General features: G+C 44.5%; 2 protein-coding genes across 17 annotated transcripts in view; both read right to left on the reverse strand.

Annotated features, from left to right (window-relative positions):
• Positions 1-5,296: 5,296 nt before the first annotated feature.
• On the reverse strand, positions 5,297-12,067 carry RSKR (ribosomal protein S6 kinase related). Of its 10 annotated transcripts, none has more exons than XM_070061138.2 (12): positions 11,869-12,067; positions 11,250-11,501; positions 11,077-11,160; positions 10,877-10,945; positions 10,423-10,492; positions 10,082-10,186; positions 9,869-9,909; positions 9,249-9,276; positions 9,046-9,135; positions 8,875-8,963; positions 8,668-8,778; positions 6,308-7,275 (listed from the first exon to the last, which is right to left on the reverse strand). In XM_070061138.2, the coding sequence occupies exons 1-12, from the start codon at positions 11,923-11,925 to the stop codon at positions 7,126-7,128; spliced, it is 1,146 nt and encodes a 381-aa protein (XP_069917239.1). In that variant the 5' UTR covers positions 11,926-12,067; the 3' UTR covers positions 6,308-7,125. The 10 variants fall into 10 exon arrangements, with proteins under 10 accessions (XP_089173616.1, XP_069917239.1, XP_069917238.1 ...); XM_070061137.2 differs by having other exon boundaries at positions 6,308-8,224; XM_070061142.2 differs by lacking the exon at positions 11,250-11,501 and having other exon boundaries at positions 6,308-8,224.
• A 179-nt stretch (positions 12,068-12,246) lies between these two features.
• BLTP2 (bridge-like lipid transfer protein family member 2) overlaps positions 12,247-22,208 on the reverse strand; it is a 29,971-nt gene continuing 20,009 nt past the window's right edge. For 4 of the 7 annotated variants that reach the window (XM_070061120.2, XM_089317483.1, XM_070061122.2 and 1 more), the window contains exons 27-39: positions 19,724-19,823; positions 19,306-19,488; positions 18,492-18,613; positions 17,896-18,051; positions 17,690-17,811; positions 16,493-16,673; positions 15,642-15,728; positions 15,322-15,432; positions 15,053-15,188; positions 14,133-14,263; positions 13,862-13,963; positions 13,439-13,573; positions 12,247-13,008 (exon numbers count right to left, since the gene is read on the reverse strand). In XM_070061120.2, coding sequence (XP_069917221.1) covers positions 12,826-13,008; positions 13,439-13,573; positions 13,862-13,963; positions 14,133-14,263; positions 15,053-15,188; positions 15,322-15,432; positions 15,642-15,728; positions 16,493-16,673; positions 17,690-17,811; positions 17,896-18,051; positions 18,492-18,613; positions 19,306-19,488; positions 19,724-19,823 — 1,749 coding nt within the window. In that variant the 3' untranslated portion in view covers positions 12,247-12,825. Of the gene's footprint in view, positions 13,009-13,438; positions 13,574-13,861; positions 13,964-14,132; positions 14,264-15,052; positions 15,189-15,321; positions 15,433-15,637; positions 15,729-16,492; positions 16,674-17,689; positions 17,812-17,895; positions 18,052-18,491; positions 18,614-19,305; positions 19,489-19,723; positions 19,824-22,208 lie in introns of those variants that run through there. The other 3 variants (XM_051825408.3, XM_089317481.1, XR_011383610.2) reach the window with 2 other exon arrangements.

The following is a 22,208-nucleotide window of genomic DNA, read 5'->3' on the forward strand; positions in this document are numbered from 1 at the left end:
GGTCTCCCATATGGGTGCAGGGGTCCAAGGACTTGGGCCATCTTCTACTGCTTTCCCAGGCCATAGCAGAGAGCTGGATTGGAAATGAAGCAGCCGGGACTCAAACTGGCGCCCATATGGGATGCTGGCACTGTAGACAGCGACTTTACCCACTATGCCACAGCGCTGGCTCTTGCAGTGCCTTTTTCTATGTATTCGCTCATTCAATCCTCATAAGGACCTACGAAGTAGGAATGGCTGTAAACATCCCCATTTTATAGACGAAGGAACTGAAACCTAGAAAGAGTATGTCGTTTGTCCGAGGTCCCACATAGTAGACACAGCCCACTACATTCTGCTGTCTCTTGCATTCCTCCTATTTGAGAAATCTGTCCATTGAAAGTGGGATTGGTTTTTGAAAGCAGCCGAAAGGCAGGTATTCAGAGTTCATCAGTGGTGGGCGAGTGTTCCTTTTGAAGCCTCAGGGCACCTTATTTACACTCTGGAAGTCCTAATGACTTGGGCAAAGCAGCAGTCCCAAAGGGAGGAACTATATATAGTCGGTTATGAACTGCAGGGCCCTCAGGCTATAGGCTGTTCTAGAACTGGGCTGTTCAATACCTCAGCCACTAGCCTAACACGTGGTGTTGAGCACCCAGATGTTGCTAATCTAAATTGGGAGTAGCCCTAGGTGTAAAATACCCACTGGATTTTGAAGCTTTTGTACAAAAAAGGCAAAATGTTATAACTTTTAAAAAGTGTTTTTTCAAATAAAAAGATGCTTAGAGCAAGTGAGACAATACATAAAATGCAAAGATGTATTAAAGACACTCCACCCTCCTACAGTAACCAGTTTTATATTCCCCTTTAGAAAAACATGCATGTACACACACATATAGAGGTTTTATTTCATTTACTTACATACACATACATATGCACTGATTTTATTTTTCCCCAAAATTAATTGAAGCACACTGGAGTGTTTGGGACTGTGGGTTATGTCTTCTACCCCCCACCCCCACCCCACCACCCCTTTTTTTCCACTAGAATTACTTTCTCCTTCCTTGGTTCTTTTCTCTGATAATCTTTTTTTTGGGGGAGGGGGCAGGCAGAGTGGACAGTGAGAGAGAGAGAGAAAGGTCTTCCTTTTGCCATTGGTTCACCCTCCAATGGCCGCCACGGCCGGCGCGCTGCGGCTGGTGCATCGCACTGATCCGAAGCCAGGAGCCAGGTGCTTCTCCTGGTCTCCCATGGGGTGCAGGGCCCAAGTACTTGGGCCATCCTCCACTGCACTCCCGGGCCATAGCAGAGGGCTGGCCTGGAAGAGGGGCAACTGGGACAGAATCCGGCGCCCCGACCAGGACTAGAACCTGGTGTGCCGGCGCCGCAAGGCGGAGGATTAGCCTAGTGAGCCACGGCGCCAGCCCTTCTCTGATATTCTTTCTCAATGCTCCCCCCCACCACCACCACTTATGTACAAACTGGGCAGATGAAATCTTTTACAAAACTGGGATTTCTTACACTTCTGTATTGTGGTCCATTCAGTGGATTGTAAAAACCTTTCCAAGCCAGCTGATATGGTTCTTTTTTATTTTTTTTATTTATTTTTTACAAAGAGAGAAAAGAAGAGTCAGAGAGAGAGAGAGAGAGAGAGAACAAGAGAGAGAGAGAGGTCTTCCTTCCGCTGGTTCCCTAATTGTCTGCAACAGCCGGAGCTGAGCTATCAGGAGCCAGGAACCAGGAGCTTCTTCCAAGTTTCCCATGCCGGTGCAGAGGCCCTTCTACTGCTTTCCTAGGCCATAGCAGAGATAGGAAATGGAGCAGCCAGGACCCGAACCAGCATCTATATGGGATGCCAGCACTGCAGGTGGCAGCTTTACCTGCTACGCCTCCATGCCAGCCCCGATGATATGGTTCTGATTGACTTGTCACTTCATGTCCCTTATTTTCAAGTTTTCTAACTTGAGAGTTCTGTAATAGACATTGTCTGTCATCATATTTCACATTTTTTAAAGCTTTATTTGAAAGGCAGAGTAACAGGGGTGGGGGTGGAGAAAGAGAGATCTGTATGCTGGTTCACTCTTCGAATGCCAGGGCCAGGCTAGTCTGAAGCCAACAGCCAGGAAGCAACTCTGTCAAGGTCTCCTACGTGGGTGGCAGGAACCCAAGTACTTCAGCCACCATCTGGTGTCTTCCCATGTACATTAGCAAGAAGCTGAATTAGAAGTGGAGTAGCATATTCAAACCAGGCACTCTGATATGAGATGTAGGCATCCCAAGTGGTGGCTTAACCTGCTTCACCACAATGCCTACCCTGCACATATTTATGTTTACCAACTGATTTTACTAATGGTATCTTTTTCCATACAAAGATAAAATTTTCATGTGGTCAAAGATCTTCCCTATCATAACATCTCAGTTTCTCATCTTGAGTCATCCTTTCAGCAGAAAAAAATTTAAGGATTTATTTATTGGAAGAGCAGAGTGGCTGTGTCAGGCCAAAACCAGAAGCCATGAACTCCATCCAGGTCTCCATGTAGGTGGCAGAAGCCCAAGTATTTGGGCCATCTTTGCTGCTTCCCCAGGTGCATTAAATTGGAGCAGCAGGACCTAAACTGGAACTCTCATATGGGATGTTGGGATCTAGCATCGTAGGCCATGGCTTATACTTGTTGTGCCACAACATTGGCTCCTCTCATCAAATTTTTATGTAAATATGTTTCAGAGTACTTTCATTTTTTTCTTGGTTTAACTATTGCCTCATTCCCTTGTTTCCTAGATGTTTTAAAATTTGTAATGTTTTAATTATATTTAAATATTTTATCTGGGATTAAGTTTTGCATATGATATGAAACAGGTCCAGCTATTTAAAAAGTTGTAATTTGTGGGGCTGGCATTGTAGCACAGCAGGTTAAACTGCTGCTTATGATGCCAACATCCTACATCAAAATGCTAGTTTGAGTCCCAGCTGTTCTGCTTCCAATCTAAATTCCTGCTAAGGCACTACGACAACAGATGATGGTTCAAGTGCTTGGGCCCCTTCCACCTATGTGGGAGACCTGTTCTGCCTCTTTGCTTCAGCCTGGCCCAGCTGATGCTGTTGTGACCATTTGGGGATTGAACCAGTAGACAGAAGATCTCTCTGTCCTCTCTGATGCTCTGCCTTTTAAATAAAGTATTTAAATATTTTTGCTATAATTTTTAAATTCTTTTAAGATTTTTATTTATTTGAAAGAGTTACAGAGAGAGGTAGAGACAGAGAGGTCTTCCATCTGCTGGTTCACTCCCCATATGGCTGCAATGGCCGGAGCTGGCCAATCTAAAGCCAGGAGCCAGGAGCTTCTTCCAGGTCTCCCATGTCTCCCATGTGGGTGCAGGGGCCCAAGGACTTGGGCCATCTTCTGCTTTTCCAGGCCACAGCAGAGACCTGGATTGGAAAAGGAGCAGCCGGGACTAGAACCAATGCCCATTTGGGATGCCGTTGCTTCAGGCCAGGGTTTTAACCCACTGCACCACAACACCAGCCCCTATAATTTTTAAATTCTAGGATTAGAGATTTTGTTTTGCTTTTTTAAAGATTTATTTATTTGAAAGGCAGAATTAGAGAGGGAGAAAGAGAGATCCTCAAACCGCTGATCACTCCCCAAATGGCTGCAATAGCTAGAGCTGGGCTGATCCGAAGACAGGCGCCAAGAGCTTCTTACAGGTCTCCCAAGTAGGTGCCAGGGGCCCAGGTACTTGGGCCATCCTCTGCTGCCTTCTCAGGCACACTATCAGGGAGCTGGATTGGAAGTGGAGCAGCCAGCACTCAAAACTGGTGCCTATATGGGATGCTGGCACTGCAGGGGGTGGCTTTACCTGCAATGTCATAGCACCAATCTCAGGACTACAAATTTTGTAAAAATCCTACTATATAATCCAAATCAGCAACCCTGAGAAGTATGTCAGTTTTGAGTGAACTCAAGGATGAAACTGGAATTATTAGCCCTAGTTCTATTTGTGATAAATAAAGGAGGCAGTGTGGCAGCTTTTCATCAATGGGGCTCCATATACCTACAGAACTCTCAAAGGGGTCAAGGAAATCTGAAACAGTATGTTTCAGGGGGGAAAAGAGCCTATTATTTTTGTAAATAAAAAATTCCTTGGCCGGTGCCGCGGCTCACTAGGCTAATCCTCCGCCTGCGGCGCCAGCACACCGGATTCTAGTCCCGGTCGGAGAGTTGGATTCTGTCCCGGTTGCTCCTCTTCCAGTCCAGCTCTCTGCTGTGGCCCGGGAGTGCAGTGGAGGATGGCCCAAGTGCTTGGGCCCTGCACCCGCATGGCAGACCGGGAGGAAGCACCTGGCTCCTGGCTTCGGATCTGCGCAGCGCGCCAGCCATAGCGGCCACTTGGGGGATGAACCAACGGAAGGAAGACGTTTGTCTCTCTGTCTAAATCTGCCTGTCTGCTGTTAAAAAAAAAAAAAAAAAATCCTGATTATTAGAACTCTTCACGGTAGTTTTTTTAAGGTTTTTTTTTTTTTTTTTTTTTTGACAGGCAGAGTGGACAGTGAGAGAGAGAGAGAGAGAAAGGTCTTCCTTCCGTTGGTTCACACCCCCAATGGCCACCACGGCCAGTGCGCTGCACCATTCCAAAGCCAGGAGCCAGGTGCTTCTCCTGGTCTCCCACACAGGTGTAGGGCCCAAGGACTTGGGCCATCCTCCACTGCACTCCCAGGCCACAGCAGAGAGCTGGACTGGAAGAGGAGCAACCGGGACTAGAACCCGGGGTACCGGCGCCACAGGAAGATTAGCCTAGTGAGCCGCAGCGCCGGCCTATATTAGTTTTCTGGGGCTGTCTTACCAAAGCTCCACAGACTGAATGCCTTAAGTAATATTTATTTTCTCCTAATTCTGGAGGTTAGATGTCAGAGATCAAGGTGCTAGCAGAATTGGTTTCTTCTGAGGCCTCTCTTGCTGGCTTAAAAAATGTCCACCTTCTCCCTTTTTATGGTCTTCCTCCTGTGTTTATCTGTCCTACTCCATTTTTTTAAAAAAGAGATGTATTTTTTTTTTTTAATTTGAACAGCAGAGTGACAGAAAGAGACAGAGTTCTATCCACTGATTTACTCCCCAAATGGTTACAACAGCTGGTACTATGAGAGACTGGCACCTTCTCTTCCTATCTGTAATTCTGACTTATAAATAAATCTTTAAAAAAGATACTATCTAAAGTAACCAAGGAATTGAGATTACAATCTTCTTAAGTCACTGAAGAAGTCAACAAATGAATAACAATATAGGTTAGAGGTAAAAACAATGAGTGGAGCTACAAAGACTTTTCTTTTAAAGATTTATTTATTTATTTGAAAGGCAGAGAAAGATCCTTCATCTAGTTCGATCCCCAAATGGCCACATCGGCTGGAGCTGGGCCTATCCAAAGCCAGGAGCTAGGAGCCAGGAGCTTCTTCCAGGTTTCCCACGTGGATACAAAGACCCAAGTATTTGGGCCATCTTCTGTGCTTTCCCAGGTGAATTAGCAGGGAGCTGGATCAGAAGTGGGGCAGGTAGGACTTGAAACAGCACCCATATGGGATGCTGGTGACACAGGCAGCAGCTTTATCCACTATGCCACAGCACCAGCCCCTACAAAGATTTTTCTAGAAGATTACAAGGATTAGTGTTAAGACTAATCTTAAACTTTTGTAGAAGATGGAATATACAGTAAAATATCCATGTTTACATTCTAGGTAATGAAAAATCAAAGCATAAGGATAAACCTAAAAGATCATTTCAGTGTATATTAATAAATGCTATGTGAATTTCATGGAAGTAAGTAATAGGTATTATATATGTGTAGGTCAGTGACTCTGAATGGAGGAAGAAAGCAGTGTTTTTTCAAATTTTACTTAAACTTGGACCTAGGAAAGAAATCCTAATGATATTGTTAACCATTTCCTCAGGACCTTAGCCCATTATGCTGTGACAAAAGCCATTTAATGTTGGATAAACTGAACATTAATTAACACTGAGCCAGACACACAGGATCATAAAAACCTCTGCATCTGCCCTTTGAAAATGCATCACAGAAACCTGAAACTATATCCACAATTAACAATCAGTGGTTGTAACTCATTTTTTACGTCCAGAAACTAAGATCCAGAAAGATTCAAATGACTTGTTTAAAGACACTGAAATAGTTATTGGTGGATCCAGGCACCAGTTTTCCTAAATTCTAAATTCCAATCTAATGCTCTTAACTACTCTTTTCAAACCATTAATTTCTATTTTTAGTATTCAGGGTTTTTATCCAGTGTGCAATTCTGGTCACAAAACACATGACATAAGAGTGAAAGATATATTCTATTTATTTAGATGCCAATCTTATTCCAAAAAAGGCTTATAAGGATATAGATAAAACAGTAATCTAAAAAAAGATTAAAATTTTAAAATTAGACTAAGGAAAATAAAAACAGGAAGCTGGAACCAAGAACGTGACTAGCATACAAATAAATACTTGTTGGAGGTGGACTACAAATCAGGTTCTAAGTGGTCTAGCATTAGTACAAAGAGTAAACAGTTGAATATTTACTTTCCTAAAGTAAAAAACAGCAATTAAGGAAAAGCACAACTAGGTCCAGAGAAAACTTCTCCCATGCATCCTTAAGTAAAATATTAACTATAATGATAAGCACCCTTTTAGAGTATCCACAGCAAATAAGTTTCATACAGAGATTTTTCAAATGGATTGCTAAAAAGCACAATCCAGAAAAAGCAACTCTGTAGAGGCCAGTAAAATGCCAGCTATATACAGGAAAAATAGAGCTTAAGTATTTCCCCTCAAATTTCAGAACAAAAATGAAGCTTTTGAAAAGTTAAAGAAAAATGAAAAGTCATAAACACTAGAAATGTATACAAATTCAAGATCCAGATGATTTTCCTTACAAAAGGAAATGCTTCTTGATGCACATCTGTAACTTTCAATCTTGGCATTCATGTCATACCTCTCAGTTGCTTGGTTTGCCCACTACGAACTGAATCGGGCAGTCTAGGGGAAATGATCAATTTAATAATCCTATGTTTCTTTTTTCTTTCTTTCTTTTTTTTTTTAAAGATTTATTTATTTGTTGCAGAGGCAGAGGCAGAGAGAGGTCTTCCATTTGCTTGTTCACTCCCCAGTTGGCTGCAACGGCTGGAGCTGAGCTGAGCTGAGGTGATCCGAAAGCCAGAAGCCTGGGTCTTTTTCCTGGTCTCCCACGCAGTTGCAGGGGCCCAAGGAATTGGGGCATCTTTCATTTTCCCAGGCCACAGCAGACAGCTGTATTGGAAGTGGAGCAGCCCACACTCAAACCAGTGCCTATATGGGATGCCAGTACTGCAGGCAGCAGCTTCACCCACACGCCACAGCGTTGGCCCCAATCCTATGTCTTTCAAGGAGGTTTAGTTTTAGCAAAGATTTGGATAGCTGTTCCAATCACCCCTAGATAACACATTTAACCCATCCATATTTTCCTTTTTTTGTTTCTGTTTTCTTCCTCACATTAGGCTATTAGATTCACTTTCCAATTCATAAAAATTACATTTATTACAGACTGGTCTCAAGATCCCATATCACATTTGTTAGCTGCATACTTAGCGGTTGAAATGCCAGCTTTTGAGATCCTTGAAAAACATTCATATTGTTTCCAGTAAGCCTATTAAACACATAGATAGTACCTTGGGACCCATGGCAAAGACAGAAGGAGAGGGAAAAGTAGAAGCTACCTTCAGCTTCAGCTTGAGGATAAGAGTAAGGAGAAGTAAAGCAAAGGAAAAGATCACCACCTTGATCTGAACTGAGAGGTGGGCGTATGTTGAGGAAGAGCTAGAACCAGTTGTGGCTATACCAAAAGCAGAATGACTTAGAATATGAACTCTGCTCCAACGCTTGGAAGAATAAAATGGTAAGGTGCTAAACTGGATTTTCAAAGTGGTCATACAGTGGAGGAGATCCTCAGGTTCTCAGCTCGTTCCAATCTAGTAGCAGTTCAAGCACGGGTAGAGGCTCAAGCATGGTTGAGGTGGACCAGGAAGGACTCCAGATCACAGTCAAAGTCCTTGAATGGCATAGACTCCAATGGACTACGTTGGGTAGCTTGTGTCTCCATGATAAAATTCACTGGCTGCTTCTGTAGGAGCTCTGGGTCAAAGGCCATACCCCGAAAGAAAGGGTGGACTTGGAAGTGATGTAGATAACGCAGACGGTGGAGGGGATTCTGGCATAAGAGCTGAAGGAAAATAGAGCATGAAGGATAAGGGATGAGGTAGAGAAGAAGCTGAACTGAGAAGATGGAAAAGAAGTTTGTGAAGCTGTGGAGGGAAGGAAGGACCCTACAAATTTGAGGATTTGAAAAAGAGGGAGCATTAGAGGATAATTTGTGGCAATGGTAGGAATAAAGGAACTGTGTGCATTTTCAGGTGGTAAGAGTGCAGAACTAGTCCACTCTCAGGATTTATCTGTTCTGGATGGGGAGGAGATTGGAGAGATCAGGAACTCAGGAATGAAATCTGAAGAACTGAAGGAAATCTGAAGGTTAGAGGGCAAGTAGTGAGGTGGTTAATTAGAGCTCCTCTAAAAAATTAATCAATGGAACTGGAAGTGTAACTTCAATGAAAAGGGAAGGATACAGTGAATGGACTGGTGGTCAAGAAGAAAAATGCTTACCCTTACCTCATGAAGCAGGAGTGAGAGCTCCTGGTTAAGAGAAGCTGGGATCTCAGAGTCACAGTGGGTCACATTTGCCAACATGGCCACATGATCTCTACCTGCAGCCACTGGGAACTGAGTTAAGAGGCAGGAAGTGGGAATAAAGCAAAATTTCCTAGTCTTTCTTCACAGAGCACAGCTCCCCTGTTCTCTGCCCTACACCATTCTCACCTTTCCAGTTGCCAGAGAGAAAAGCAAGACACCCAAGGACCACCAATCAGCAGCATGGTTGTAAGGCCCTCCACTCAGGACCTCTGGGGCTACAGATTTGAAAGATACTTGTCACTGATATCTTTTGGCTCTCTTGCCCAATGCTTACCCACCAGCTTTAGTCTCTCTTACCCATGTATTGAAGAGTGCCACAAATAGTATAGGCTCGGGCTCCCTGGGGTAGGCGGCGGGACAGACCAAAGTCTGTCAGTTTCAGATGGCCTATGAAAAAAGATAAGGCAACAGCAGCACTCCATTCTATCCCTCATCAGCCATGATTTATTTCCAAACTAAGATAACTCTTATACTGGGATTGGGAAACAAAAAAGTCTTACCTCGTTCATCCAGAAGGATATTTTCCATCTGAAAGACACAGGTGAGAAGTTATTATTCTTCTTCTTCCTTTCAACTCTCTTTCACCACAGATAACCACAGCTGAAGAAGATGCCCTGCTCAGCATTCAAGTCTATACCAGGCCGGCGCCGTGGCTCACTAGGCTAATCCTCTGCCTGCAGTACCGGCACACCGGGTTCTAGTCCCGGTCGGGGCACCAGATTCTGTCCCAGCTGCTCCTCTTCCAGTCCAGCTCTCTGCTGTGGCCCGGGAGTGCAGTGGAGGATGGCCCAAGTGCTTGGGCCCTGCACCCGCATGGGAGACCAGGAAGAAGCACCTGGCTCCTGGCTTCAGATTGGAGCAGCGGCCGGCCATGGCGGCCACTTGGGGGGTGAACCAACTGAAAAAGGAAGACCTTTCTCTCTGTCTCACCGTATAACTCTGCCTGTCCAAAAAAAAAAAAAAAAAAAAAGTCTATACCTAAAGGCCCCTTACACAAATCCCTGGCACCCATGGGGGCCCTATGGTCAGCTGTTCTCAGCTCTCCACCTGCCTTCTTGACCTACTGGGACTTCTTACTGAGGCTTATCCTCAGACAAAGAGAAAAAGCACTTAACTCTACCTTCACATCTCGATGGATGATGCCCAAGTCATGGAGATAGCCTGTGAATGATAGTAAGCATGGAATGTGCTGAGCTCTCCTTTCCAGTTTCCCTAGTAGGCCCTACCCCATCCTTACCCTTTTCCTTAGACTTCCAGAGTTAATATCAATTATTTCTCCCATCCCCTGCAACTTACCTCTTCTCTCCCCATTTCCTTTACCCATTTCACTTACACAGCACCAGGATCAGCTCGGCAGCAAAAAGACGGATGGAAGCCTCAGGAAAGCAGCCAACAGCAGACCAAAGGGAGTACAGATCTGTGCTGCAGTAGCTACACACTGCAAAGCACCAGAAGTGTAGGCAATGTTTTGGGGGCTACAGTGTCTGGACTCAAGGCCTTGTAGGCCTCCTACCCTAACTGATGTCACCTGCTGTTCCCTCTCCCTTTGGGATACAGAGGTGCTATGAGAAGGGAACAGAGCAGAGGTAAAACAAGCCCAGAGAGACAAGTAATCTCAGGTAGGAAGAATGATTCAAGGACCCTTGGGGTTGAGGAGAGGGGCTAGATACTCACTAATGAAGAGGTGCCGTTTTCCTTGCCAGCTATCCCCCAAGCTGTGTAAAAAAGGATGGCTGATCTGTTGCTAGGGACAAAGAAAAGAGGAAGTTAAGGAACAACAAGGTCACCAAGAATAAAGGCAGCCCAAAAATCTGGTTATACTGAGAAGGAGCCGCTGCCTCACTTCTGTTTAGAGGAACTCAATAATTGAGATTGACAGCTTGGTAATCCTGGAACCAGCATGATACTAAGAAACATACTGGGACATGCTGGAGATTTCTCTGCCAAGAGCTTGAGTACCTATGTTGATAGCTGATGGCTACTTTTCCCAGGATTTAATCTGCTATTAAATAAGGCTGAAACAAACAGCAGGAGCAGAACCAGGAAAATCAAGGAATTTCAACAAGAAAGGTGCTTCCCCCAGATACGGTTTAGCTCTTCTCACAATCCTTTCCAGGTCTCAGCATACCTGGATGCTAACCTCTTCTTTACATTGCCTCACGGTGTTCCTCTGTAGGACTTTTACCTTGGGTACCACCTATAAAAGGAAAAGACTGATGACTCATGGAGGAGAATAGTATATTTAATCATTTATTCCTCCAAATTTCTCTGGAACCAAGATTAGAAGCAGGGAATAAAACATAATGTGGAAAAATGCCTAGGTCCTACCTTCACAGCAAATACAGCTTTCTGCGTACAATCTAGCACCTTCAGGACAGTTCCAAAGGAACCTTTGGCTACAAGGGATAAAATCTGTTGAGAAAAGGAGAACATGACAATTGAAACCTGTTGTTTCTAGATTTCTCCCAGACAGACCTCTCCCAAGGATTCCATTGACCTACCTTTAAATGCTGCTGCCCCCTAATGGGTCTCATAGGGAACTCCGGTAAAAAGAGGTTGATGAACTGAGGCACCGGCCATTCAGACAGAGGCTTCTCTGTTAGCAGTGGGGCTGGCTCTAGGGGCTTTGGGTGCCGGCACTGATGCCCCCAGGGTTCCCTCAGCTCTTCCAGACCTGACCTGATGGGCCCCACACCTGACCAGAGGCTCTTCCAGCCTCGGGCCCAACGGCCCTGGATGTTGCTGCCACCCTGCTAAAAACCAAGGAAGCCACTCTAAACCTTCTGCCACTGAGGCATTGCAGGTTCTGCCCAACTCAGCAGGTCCTCTGTCCCCTCAAGTCTCAGCCCCTGAGGTACACTTCTGATGAGGCAAAATTCCCAATCTCTTGTGCTAAGGCCTGGATTTCCTGGACACAATTCAAATCTAACTACTGGACGTTTTCTCCATCAGACACCAGCAATACAATCTGAGCTTTCTTCACACTGTAGGCCATGCTTTCTCACATTACAGCCTCCTTGCCCATCCCACAGTGGGGGTGCTCCTAACAAGATACTTCCCAGGACTCGGGCCATTATTCCTTCACCTCCCTCTACAGGCTGCCAGAGCCCCACAGCCTACCTTGTGAGGAGCAGCCACCCGGGTGTGTTGCCCCTGCCGACAGCTCACTGCTCCCATCCCAGCCTCCCAGCCTCCCAGCCTCTGCCTCCTCTCTCCTTCTGCTAAATCTGTCCCAGTTACATAAGCACTTCCTCCCCCTGATGTGCATCACACATGAGCCCTGCCTCTTCTGATGTGTAGAAAATCCATCAGAATGAGGCCAGTGGCACATTACAGCTGGGAAGTATCTGTGCTATAGTTTCAGAGCAGAGGAAGGAGGAGGCGACCCTTGTTAAAGTGGCAGCTGTAAGACATCTTGGGTTGGTGGTGAGGGAAAGACACAGGTTTAATACATGCACTCAATACAACCCCCCCCCCCCCAAAAAAAAAAAAACAGCATCAAATTTAAAATATTTTTTTTTCTTTCAATCATTTTTGCCATTTTCCAGGGTATATCCCAGGGGGAAGAGTAGGAGAACCATGGCCAGCCCTAGCTCCAATCACCATCCTCCCAAATGAGCTAAGCACATAGACTGGGGAAAAGCTGATTCTTCCCAAGACAATAATACCTTTTATACAAGGCAGTGGAGTGAGGGACAAAGGATTAGCCCATTCCCCTAAGCTTCCTGGCAGAGGGAGGACAGTTACACTTAGAAATATGTGTGTGTGTGTTTATAAAAATTTATCATACTTGACCCTTTCAGTTGATCCCCAGGGCCCATTCCCTGGGTCTTGCTCTCTTGTTGCCTCTGGCCCTGGAACTGATCAGCATGAGATGGAACTCAGCATAATATTATCTACCATACCCCACAGGGAACAGGCCAGCTACTAAAGAACAGTGCCTTTCTCCCCTGTACCCTCTGTGGGCTCCTGACCCCCACAAATCTTGAGGGATGAAGGGAAGCCCCTCCCACCCCACAAGTCCCTGGGGCCTGAGCCAGAGTCAGATCCTGTAATGTAGCCACTCAGATTGACAGATCACTTGCGCCTGCCAAAGATGGACTTCTTGCCAGGGTTCTTGTCGCCCACACTTAAACCGATGAGGAGCCGGGCTTTCTCCTCCTCTTCCTGCTGTTGCATGTTCAGGTCTGATTTAGTTTCTAGCTTTCCCCGGACCTCAGACCCTGTTGCAGGCTTCAGCCTTAGCTTCTCTTTGATTACCTGGCAAGTTGGAGAGGAGTAGAAGGAAAGGTAAATATTAGTGGGACATGTAGAATAAGTCAAATTGAACCAAGTCAAGAACTATTTATTAAACTTACATGCAAGGCACAATGAGACAATTCAAATTATAAAATAGTCTCTGCTTTCAAGAAGCTTACAGTCTAAATAGAACCCAATCTAAGCCTGATGTTATGTAAGCCCTTAATTCCCTTAAAATCAGTGGTGGTTAACAAATAATAGAAACACTTCAGCAAACATTCAGTTTAATCAACTGGGTAAAATCCTGGAGAGGGCATGGATAGAAGTCACTCTTTTCACCTGTCCCTTCCCAAGGCTATTTGTTAATATATATTAGAATGAAAGGCTCCTGAGCAGGAGATTTGCTTGCCAGCCCCTGCTAACCAAAAAGCCATGAGCCCTGGCGGGATACCTGGGCAACCAGGGCTTTGCGGCTATCCCTTTTGACAGCCATAGCAAAGTCTAGCCATGTCCATGTGTTGTTGTGGTATTCCAGACAGGGCAGCACCAGGTTTAGGTCACCCCAATCCACACTGTTTTTCTCACCCTGCAAGAAAAGGAGGTGCAGAGGAAAGAAAAGAAAAAAAACACATTAAGTTACCATTTTGAGTCTAAGCCAGTACTTTAGTGTGAGTACTGTGACATCAACCTACATATATTGATTTTTTCTTACCTCAGTCTGATAATTGTGCTGACTCCTGAAGGGAGCAGAGGGAACCTATCACCCATATCCCAGCATCACAAGAAGCCTGGCTGTTTCCCTGACTATAATATCTGATGATCCTATCTGGTACCATTCCCACTGTATTCTAGACAGTACAGAGAAGATGCAGACCTTGTAGCTGACACACAGTGGAACCTGTGGAATCTTTATGTAGATGAAGGAGTTGTTCATGGCAGCTCGCTCTTTCATCTTGTCAATATCATCCACAGGGTGCTAGAAAAAGCAGGAAAGGAACATGAGCTCCAAAATCATCAGAAGAAATGCAGGAACTTCAACATCTTTCCTTTTACCCCCTGAGTAGACTTAAAGGAAACAGAAGAAATCTCCAGTCAGGCCAGTTTCTCAGAACTCTCTTTTTCTGTAATCAAGACATGTCTGGTACCTCAGGTGATTTGCGAAATGACCTTCTGACCCCAGAACTCCGAGTCAAGCCCTGCGCCACACCCTTCCCAGGGCCCAGTGGTACTGAATCATCTGTGGCAATCAGCTGCCGAGGTTTCACCACTGGTATGCCTGTGAAAAAGAAAGTGCAGAGTGGGCAACACGGTACAGCAGTTTTAAGCTGCTGCTTGCAAACTGTGATACCCACAGCCCATACTGGAGTGCCTGGTTCAAGTCCTGGTTATTCTGCTTCTGATCTAACTTCCTGTTAATGCACTCTGGGAGGTAGCATATGGTAATTCAAGTGCTTGGGCCCCTGCTGCCCATGCAGGAGACACAGATGGAATTCTGGGTTTCTGGCTTTGCCCTAGCCCAGCTTTGGCTGCTGCAGGCACTTGGGGAGTGAACCAGCAGATGGTAGAACTCTCCCCCGCCCTCCCCTGCCTTTTAAGTAAAAATAAATTTTTTTTTTTTTTTTTAAAGAAACAGAAAAAAGAAGCACACTAGCTCTCATCCTCTTTCTGAACCTTCAGCTGTCTCTATGGGTGCCACCCTATTCTTTTTTTTTTTTTTTGGACAGGCAGAGTAGACAGTGAGAGAGAGACAGACAGAGAGAAAGGTCTTCCTTTGCCATTGGTTCACCCCGCAATGGCCACTGTGGCCGGCGCGCTGTGGCTGGCGCACTGCGCTGATCTGAAGCCAGGAGCCAGGTGCTTCTCCTGGTCTCCCATGCGGGTGCAGGGCCCAAGGACTAGGGCCATCCTCCACTGCACTCCTGGGCCACAGAAGAGAACTGGACAGGAAGAGGAGCGACCGGGACTAGAACCCGGTGTGCCTGCGCCACAGGCGGAGGATTAGCCTAGTGAGCTGTGGCGCCGGCCAACCCCATTCTTCTTGATGCTCCACCATCAAAGTTCTCACCAGTCGTCACCAGTTTGGATTTATCTTCTTCATCTCCAACTTCATCATCTTCCACACTTCGGCCAGGAAAGAAAAAGCCCATCATTCTATGGAAGAACTGGTGTGTCAGCTGGATGGTGAGAGGCACCACATTTACCTAAAGGAGAAAAGGTTTAAGAAGTAATTAAGGTCAGACCCCATCCTTCCATTTCCTAACCCTACTATGATGTAATACGCAGCTAGCTTCTGCTTCCCTTTGTTCCTGGGCCCCCAAGGAACAGTTTACTAACCTCAAAATGCTCCTTAACAGAGATACCCCCAACTGGCGGCCGGACTTTGCTGAAGAGGCGAAGTGCTAGCTGTCGCCCAGACTGGCAGGAGCTTTGGGGCCGCAGAACTACCTGTGGGGTAAAGTGAACAAGAGCCCAACCCAATGTCCTCTATACTACTGTAAGTCAACCTACTAATCTGCAGAATGAGAGAAGCAATGGTCTTATCAAGCTGGGCAAGCTTTAATCACATCACATCATCCAATTATTTCCTATAGTGGGTTTATATGGAAATGCCCTCTGCTAAGAAGTATGTAAATGAGCCAGAAATGGAGACTTGCCTTGTAGACAGCATTGGGGAGGAGGTTGTTCATAGTGAACCAGCCCAACTCCAAGAGATGTTCTGCGGTGTCATCAGATTTATTCACCTATAAAGACAGATTTTGGTGCGTCCACTGAGGTAAGCCTTTCTCAGGAGTTTGGTATATAAACTTGTTTTCAGGTTCTCCATATGCCCAATTCCACCCTTTGATATCTCTTTCCATTTTGTAAAATCAGTGCAACCTCTAATCCAGTTTCTCATAGGTACTACTGGCCAGGTCACTAAATGCTATTTCCTAGTCATTATGGCAACAAAAAATGTTATCATTCATTTCCAAATGTCCCCTTGTAGGAGAAAGCAATGAATAATGACTTCTCACCCCACGTCACTCATTAACTGCAGGAAAGCTGAATGTCAGTATTAGAATTATAGAATATAATAAGTATAGTATAATATATATTATATATGTATTATTATACTGCATATATCATATATATAGTAAGTATATATTATATACTATATATAATATAGTGTAATATATAGTGTAATATAGTATATATAATATAGTGTGATATAGTATAATAATTATAGAACAGAATAGAATTCGTAGCTTGACTGAGAAGATTACTTTCCTTTGGGTCATACTTCTAGTGATAACCTTATTCAGTAAGAAACATTTGACCAAGTTTATCTATATTGATATTAAATATTATAAATAGAAGTGCCTAAGGAAATTTTGCTCATGATGATGACCATCATTAACAGTCATATAATAATTAGCCCTTTTGTTTATCTCTTAAAGTTGGACTCCTGAGATAGGTCAGTGCCTCTCAATACAACTGCCTTTATGTGACTGTATACCCAAGATACCTTGCTATAGAGGAACCTTTGCAGCTCCAGTTCAGCAATCCCCAGCTGTCCATCTTCCTCTGTCAGGCGCCATCGAGCCTGAGCAAAGTAAAACTCAGTGCGACGGACCACACTCACATCTTCTTGTTGCTTTCGCAGCTCCATCTTGTTAGCTCGCTGTAGCTGAAAATCCTTGAAACACCTATAAGTGGACAGGATGGCCAAAGGTAGTCAGGAAAGCAGCATATGGGCTGAGGGTAAGATGGAATGCTCTAGAATGATGCAGGAGGTAAGTCTAGATAGGGACCTATTCTGAGGTAGCTAGTCCCTACATTTTATTCACTGGGTTTATTGCTCCTGACACCTGGACCATGGAGCAAAAATCTCATCTTTCAGCTTCACAGCTTTTTGATAAAGAAGTCTCTTTTACCAATAACCTCTATGATTGTATCTACAATTGTGTTTCTTACTGATCAACTTCAAGATACTCTCAGTTTAGATGCATAGTATCAAGGTCACAAAAATGATTTTTCACAACAATTTTTATTACAGTGCAGCCTTTCCTAGAAAGTAGATTCTCTAATGAGGATCCCAAAGAAGGGCTCTCAATTTCTTAGGCCAAGTTCAATGAGGCTCTCTTAGGAAGAAGTGTCCGAATCTACTCATACATCAGTCTTTTTTTTTTTTCCCAGTAATTTTTAAAAAATTTTTTTATTTAGTAAATATAAATTTCCAAAGTACAGTTTATGGATTACATTGGCTTCCCCCCCTATAATTTCCCTCCCACTCGCACCCCTCCATACGTCAGTCTTTTAAAAATTATTTATTTGAAAAGCACAGAGAGATAAACAGAGCTCTCTCATCCACTGGTTCACTCCCCTAATGCTCACAAAAGCCAGGACTGGGCCAGGCCAACGCTAGGAGCCAGGAACTTAATCCACATCTCACATGTGGGTGGCAGTGACTACTTGAGCCATCACATGCTACCTCCCATGATACCCACTAACAGGAGCTAGAATTGAGAGCAGAGCTAGGACTCAAACCTAGGTACTCAGGTACTCTGATATGGGAGGCAGGCATCAAACCATTATGCCAGATACCCATCCCCTATTGTGCCTCTGATAATGTACACTAGACCCAAAGACGGTCAAGAATATGAGCAAGAAAACAGCTCCAGCTGGGGCAGTGGAAATGGGCAAAGAAAGAAATCTGGAGCACCTGATGAGGATATTGAGCTCTTCACTTTCCAGCTGCAGTGTGGCCTTCTCCTGGTTTAGCTGCAACTGAAGTTTTTGGTTCAGGTCAAGCAGGTTCTCATTCTTGCTGTCATCCTGCAAAGACTACAGAACCAGAATAAGATAAATTAAGGAGTTCTCCCTTGTATGAGGAGACCTCCTTGTCCTCAGATCACATGGGGTGACTACCTTCATGATAGAATACATCTGCTTCTCCAGTTGCCGTATCTGGGCCACACGCTGCCGCACAGCCTCCTGCAGGTGCAATATGCTGCTGCGCTGCTCCTCAGGATTGCTAGAAATCTCAAGCTGGAATCTGACACGCTGCTTCTTCTCACTGTGCTCCTGCAGGAATGCAAAGGGAACTTAACAAGATTTTTTTTTTTAATAAAGTCTTATGGTAAAGTGAAACAGAAAGAAATAAGAAATGCAATCTCTTCTGGAAAGCTAACCTCTGTTAGTCACTGCTGGTAGTAACAGTGAGGGCTAGGTCAAGGCAGATTTGGCAATGCAGATTTCACAATAAGTCAAGAGGATGGAAGCCAAAGTGGGGAATAGTTACTGTTTTTAGCAGTATGGAGAAGTTACCAGGAAAAACAAGCAAATAAGTTTGTCTTAGAAACATTCAGACCTTTTCTAGATAGGTGGAATTTCAACCGTTGCTGCTGACTAACAAAGGACATATTAACCACAGGTTCTTTTTTCAGTATGCAACACGGCTTTTCTTAGACCCAAACATAAAGCACGGGTCAGCTAAATAGCATTCTATAAGGGCCCATGCTCACCTTCCGCTTGGGTTCTACATGGAGTAGCAGGTTGTTGACGATGTCCAGGATCATGGCATACTGAGCTGGGTTGGTAGAGATTTCTAGCTCATGGTGAATGAGAGTAAAGGTATCCACAGCCCCTAGGTAAATGTTAGCATCTAAATAAGAGATTCAAATCTCTCCCTAAACATCTATTTTGTCTTTAATCCACGTATGAAACCATTCCTATTAGCCCCTCAGAAAGGTAGTAAAAGTTCATGGGTAGAACTGTTTGCTAATTTCAGAATCATATATACTATTCATCCCAGGTTCCTCCAAGAGTACAAGTTGTTCTCTCACAGCAGAAGGTATAAATGTAGAGCACAGTAAAATGCTATTGCCAGTGCATAATGGGACTTTTAATCATTATACTGTTGAAGCCCATGTTGTGGTGTGGTGGGTAAAGCCACTACCTGCAGCCAGGATCCAATATGGGCATTGACTAATGTCCTAGTTGCTCCACTACCAATCTAGCTCCCTGCTAATGGCCTGGAAAGCAGTGGAGGATGGCCCATGTGCTTGGGCTCCTGCCACTCATGTGAGAGACCTGGACAAAGCTCCTGGCTTCAGCCTAGCCCAGAAGTGGCCATTGCAGCCATCTGGGGAGTGAACCAACAGATGGAAGATCTCTCTCTCTCTCTGTCTCTCCTTCTCTCTCTGTAACTCTTACTTTCAAAATAAGTAAATAAATCTTTAATAATAATAATAATTATATTCTCAAAATCATTAAGGAAATAACCACTCTTAACAAGTTCCCCCGTCCTCTGCTATAAGTTTTTCAAGCCCTGAATACCTTCCTGCTTCTTTAGGAGATCTTCCTTTTCCTGGTTCTCATGAACCTCAGGTGGCTTAATCTGGGTTGCTAGCTCAGGATCAATGTCATGGCTGTAACTAATATAATACATTCGGCAATTGCAACGTGAGATGATCCGCTGGACTTGCTGGGCTTGCTGGGCTTCAGCTGGCTGATTCCAATCTGGGAAGAGGTGAGAAAGAGGTAAGAGAAGGACATTCTTAGTAAAGGTCTTGTGAGAGATTTTCAGCTATGTGTGCTATCTGGGGAACTACAGAAACACTGCTTTCAACCTGGTCTAGCACAAAATGGTCCTGCTCCAGTATGTATGGTTGTTAAGAGCTGTAAAGAAAATGAGGTCCCCTGGGACAAACATCTGCTCCAAACCACATGGTAGGGAGGAAAGAGGAAAACTGACCTGTGGTTGTGGTAACCATGCCTCCCACTGCCTGCCCACTCTCCATAAGCTCCTGCACAGAGTCCAGACTACGTTGCCGGTGCTCCTCAATATTCTTTACCTAAAAGCACAGATACAGACACCTTTAGCTCCTGGAGAAACAGGGATTTGTTCTAGCCAACTGGGTCACAGAGCTCCATGTTTCAAGTGCAGTCAGATACTGCATAATAACATCTTCATCAACAAGCAACCACGTATACGGTGATGATCCCATAAGATTATATTGCTAGTGATGTTGCAGCCATCTTAGTTTGTGAAGTACATTCCGTTATGTTCACACAGTGACAAAACTGCCCAGTGAGGCACTTCTCACAACATATCCCCTGTTAAGCAATACATCACTGTACTGACAATTATTATCTAGACTTCTACTGCCTTGACTAGCTTGAAGGCTCTCCTGGAGTACAGAACATGTTTGATTTTCTCCTTGCCCCAAACCACCCAAATTCTCCAATCCAATGAGTCACCTGAATACTTTCCCAGGCCCAAAATTCTGGGGCCAGGAAAATAATAATGAGTTAGATTAAAATCAAATCATGTCCTAGGCAAAAAAAATTTCACTAAAAAAGTTACTTTCCAAGCCATTTTTGTTTTTATTCTGTTTGTGCTCTTACTGTTTTTTGCCTTCAGATAGGGAATCTCTCTGACATTGTTGCCATGGGAGAAGGGAACTAAATTCTTATGGTTGTCTCTGCCAAGCTGATATCAGAGTGAATAACAGAATAAGTGATATGGGGAAACCATGGCATATGATCATGATTTAAGGACAGCACATCTACCAAGTTAAGATAAAAAGTCTGATTTAAGAACAGCATATCTTGGGTCCTTGCACCCGCGTGGGAGACCAGGAAGAAGCTCCTGGCTCCTGGCTTCGGATCAGAGTAGCTCCAGCTGTTGTGGCCGTTCAGGGAATGAACCAACGGAAGGAAGACCTTTCTCTCTTCTCTCCCTCTCACTGTCTGTAACTCTACCTTTCAAATAAATAAAATCTTAAAAAAAAAAAAAAAGTATAGCATATCTACCAAGTTAAGATAAAAAGTCTTATGGGAAAGACAGGATCAAAAGCCCCTCCTATGTGAGCCACTCTGATGCCAGTATCACAGCCTGAGGGAAAAAAATGAGGTCAAACTGCAAAAGAAGGCATGCTTGGGGCCAGCATTTTGGTGTAGCAGGTAAAACCACTGCCTGTGATGCTGGCATCCCCATCTGGGCACCGATTCTTGCCCTGGCTGCTTCAATCTGGCTCCCTGCTAAGGGTCTTGGAAAGCAGCAGAAGATGGCCCAAGTGCTTGAGCCTCTGCTACCCACGTGGGAGATCTGGAAGAAGCCCCTGGCTTTGGCCTGTCCTAGTCCTGGCTGCTGAGGCCATCAGGGGGTGTGAATCAGCAGATGGAAGATCTCTCTAACTCTTTCAAACAAATAAATCGTAAAAAAGAAAAAAAAAGAAAAAGGATACCTAAAAGCAGCAGAGGCCCAGAAAATGTCAGGGCATTTCTGAGAGCTTATTCTACCCACCTCTGCATGGGTAGTTAACACCTTCTGTTCCTACCTCTGAAGACAACTGGTAAAGAACATTACCTGCCTGAATCACAGCTGTTATATGAGTTATCAGCAGGTCCTCTCGTATTACCAACAACTTGGCCCTTACTTGGTTTGACATCTAATGGAAATACTCATTACCTGTTATTAATTACATGTGAGGTTGCCTGGATTAAGCCCTAATGTTCTTGATATAAAAAGTACCAGCCAGGGATGTGGGCAGGCAAAGGGATGTTTTATCCCCAATGGATGGAATGGCAAATGAAGTTATCACTTTGGCTTTCATTTTAAGATCTATTTATTTGAAAGGAAGAGTGACAAAAAGAGGGAGAGACGGAAAATCTTCCATGTATTGGTTCAATCCCTAGATGGCTGTAGCAACCCCAGAACTGGGTCAGGCCAAAGCCAAAAGCTCCATCCTGGTCTCCCACAAAGGTGACAGGGGCCCAAGCACTTGGGCCATCTTCCACTGCCTTTCAAAGCACATTAGCAGGGAGCTGGAATGGAAGTACAGCAGCTGGGTTTCAAACCAGCACCCTGCTATAGGATGCCAGTGTCAAAAGTGGCAGCTTAATTCCCTGCACTAGAATTCCCAACCCCTCCAGCCTTGCTTTATATCAGATGCAGCTAGATGCTATAACTCACTTGAGAGTATACCATGCCCACCACAATGTGGGCATTTAATATCTATTAAAAATATAATGACAGTACACACTACTGGCTAAGTATAACTCATAACCATCAGACCCTCCAAATTAGTCTGATATTATATCCTAAAAATTACAGTGTAAATTCTCCCACTAATGTGAATCCTGGAAGGCAGCATTAATGGCTCAAGTAATGGGTTCCTGCCACTCACATGGGAGACCTGGATTGAGTTCCAAGCTCCTAGGTTTAGAACCAGTCC

Source organism: Oryctolagus cuniculus, chromosome 17, assembly GCF_051225735.1.
Source record: "Oryctolagus cuniculus isolate XC-2025 breed Fujian yellow rabbit chromosome 17, ASM5122573v1, whole genome shotgun sequence".
In the NCBI taxonomy this organism is placed as follows: Eukaryota; Metazoa; Chordata; class Mammalia; order Lagomorpha; family Leporidae; genus Oryctolagus; species Oryctolagus cuniculus.

Excerpts from the sequence above, each read along its gene's own strand:
- RSKR (XM_070061137.2), bottom strand. The coding sequence starts at position 11,925 with ATGGGAGCAGTGAGCTGTCGGCAGGGGCAACACACCCGGGTGGCTGCT. Across the intron at positions 9,910-10,081 it reads CGAGCTGATCCTGGTGCTGT|GCTATCTCCATGACTTGGGC; the intron begins GTAAGTGAAATG and ends TATCATTCACAG. Across the intron at positions 9,136-9,248 it reads TATCCTTCTGGATGAACGAG|GCCATCTGAAACTGACAGAC; the intron begins GTAAGACTTTTT and ends CTTTTTTCATAG.